At 37.5% G+C, this 2,500-nt stretch overlaps 1 protein-coding gene across 1 annotated transcript in view; it reads left to right on the top strand.

Moving 5' to 3' along the window:
* The window catches only part of LOC138045386 (nucleoside diphosphate kinase 6-like), a 6,781-nt gene that overhangs the window by 2,096 nt on the left and 2,185 nt on the right, over positions 1 to 2,500 (top strand). The window contains exons 2-4 of the mRNA XM_068891869.1: positions 525 to 627; positions 789 to 828; positions 1,402 to 1,485. Of these exons, the coding sequence (XP_068747970.1) occupies positions 525 to 627; positions 789 to 828; positions 1,402 to 1,485 (227 nt within the window). The remainder of the gene's footprint in view (positions 1 to 524; positions 628 to 788; positions 829 to 1,401; positions 1,486 to 2,500) is intronic.

The following is a 2,500-nucleotide window of genomic DNA, read 5'->3' as shown; positions in this document are numbered from 1 at the left end:
TTGGCTTTGTAACCCTGCCCGCTTTATGAACTGAGCCCTACAGGGGTGCCAGACCATAGTTTGTGGACAACAAACATTTTCAATGACAGTGGCAAACGTTGACAAACTATGGTCTGGCACCCCGGTACTAGGGCTCAGTTTGTTAAGAGGGCAGGGTTGCAAAGCTGTTTCTAAAATCTTTTGTATAGCAGTTAATTTACTTTTTCAAAAAATATGTTCATAAATAATTTGGGCGTGTGAGTTGCTACACACGTTTGTCTGTTATCTCCATATTTCAGCCAAAGAATTTTCAAGAAGGTTCATAATAAAAAAATCCAGATTTTTAAAGATACAGTTAACCCATTGACACCTGAAATGCCCTACGACACGCCCAGTTGATGAGTAAAATTGTCTGGCTTTTGACAGTAAAATCTGTAAGACTCACTCCCACGTGTCAGTGGGTTAAACATTGCCTAAAATTGATAACAAAAGTGTAAAAACCACTTTTTTAACAAAAATAAGGATTTGCCATTGGATACATTTAGGAAGTCAAGACCATCATTAAGGACCATGGGTTCCTTGTGATTCAATCCAGAGTTGTCAAGTTCTCTCAAAAAGAAGCTGAACAATTTTATGAGGAGCACAAAGGTAAGGTGGTGATTATGATCACTGGTGTTGATAATGATGATGATGATGATGATGATGATGATGATGTCATCATCATGAATTTTTCTACCACAATATTATAACCTTGGTAGAAATAAGAAGATCTTTGATGCTCTCATATCCTTTTATCTTTTTTCATTCAGAACGGTTTTTTTACACCAGGCTTGTTGGATTCATGAGCAGGTATGGAATTTAAAACTGTTAAAGGGTGTTGTAAAAATATATTCCTGAAATGGAAGTGGCTAACACCTGAAACATTAGTTTTCCAACCTCCTTATAGTTGTCAATAATAATTTTTGTTGTTGTTGACTGTTAATGTCGAAATAATGATGACATATGCCAATTACCGAAATGCATAATATTCATGAAAAAAAAAACTAATTTGGATTGGCTGAGAGCAGTTCCAAATTTTGTGAGTCAGATTCATGTACCGGTAATTTGAGAGGATATCAAACATGTGGAAACTGTGGATAGATTGGTCACTTGAAATATGAATTATTATTGGTAGCAAGTGTTCCCAATTTGTCCAGGATTGTAGCTTTGACTGATTTACTGTCATTCATAGAGGGATATTAACGCATTCACCCATAGGTCAAAAAGATTTGCCCTCTCCATTAAGCAGGCATTGACCTGTGGGAGACAGCCTTAACAGATTTTATTGTGCGGGCGTCCTAGGGAATTTGAGGTGTCAGTGGGTTAAGACTGCCCAGTTTTGAAAACTTGCCGGAATGGTTTAATTTTGTTTTTATTCTGTAGTGGCCCGATGACAGCCATGGTTCTTGCTAAAGAAAATGGTATAACACACTGGCGAGAACTGATGGGACCAACAAAGACTTACAGGTGTTATATCGTTTCTTTCTGCATTTTTTGTTCTATTTAAAGGGAACCTTTGCGAAAATGGAAGCGCGGTGGCCTCATGGTTAGTATGCTCGACTCCGGATCGAGTGGTTGTGTTGTGTTCTTGGGCAAGACACTTTACTCTCACGGTGCCTGTCTCCACCCACGTGTATAAATGGGTAACGGCGTAATGCTGGGGGTAACCCTGTGATGGACTAGCATCCCATCCAGGGGGGAATATAAATACTCCTAGTCGCTTCATGCTATGGAAACTGGAGATGAGTGCCGGCCTGATGGGCCTTCTGGCTCGTATGCAGTGACCTTTTACCTTTGCGAAAATGAAGGGTGCCGTAAACTGCAGGTTGCAGTCATTGCCGCACAATAGCTGAAACAACCCAAAACTTTACTAATGCTAACATTACGCCTAAAAAGATAGTGTTTAAGTTTAAGGTTAGCATTTATGTAAAGATTTGGGTTTGTTTAAGTTATGGTAAAACAATGACCTGCAATCTGCACTTTACATCCTCCGTCACGAAAACTAGAAAATAACTTTAAACCACAGAACAAAATGTTTACAATCAAAAATGTTGAAAAGTGTTCCAAAAAGTGTTTGTATGGATCTGAAATAGTGAATTTCAAAAACGCTTGTTTTAGTTTTCAAATTTGCTGGCGCCACCATCTTGAATCACTTTTCCCCTCTTAATTGTTTCAAAACAAAAGCTCTTTACATGAAAAGAATAAGGGCAACCATAACACATTATTTAAGTTGGTGGTGCCCAGGAAATTTGAAATTTCTTTTTTCAATACAAATACATTTTTTTCAGAAAATTGTTGAATAAATTTGATTGCAAACATTATTTTGTTCAGCTTAAAATTATTAGCCAGAGTGGACATCCACTTTAAGCAATTTTGGGTAGACTTTCATATACCAGACTAAAATGGCGTAGTTATTCTGATTAGGCCTTGCTAATTAGGTATTGTCATGTTTGCTTTGTTCTTTTATTTTATGGACATTCAT

The sequence above is a fragment of the Montipora capricornis genome, chromosome 4 (genome assembly GCF_036669925.1).
Source record: "Montipora capricornis isolate CH-2021 chromosome 4, ASM3666992v2, whole genome shotgun sequence".
Taxonomy (NCBI): domain Eukaryota; kingdom Metazoa; phylum Cnidaria; class Anthozoa; order Scleractinia; family Acroporidae; genus Montipora; species Montipora capricornis.
This window is presented reverse-complemented; position numbering and strand designations above follow the sequence as displayed.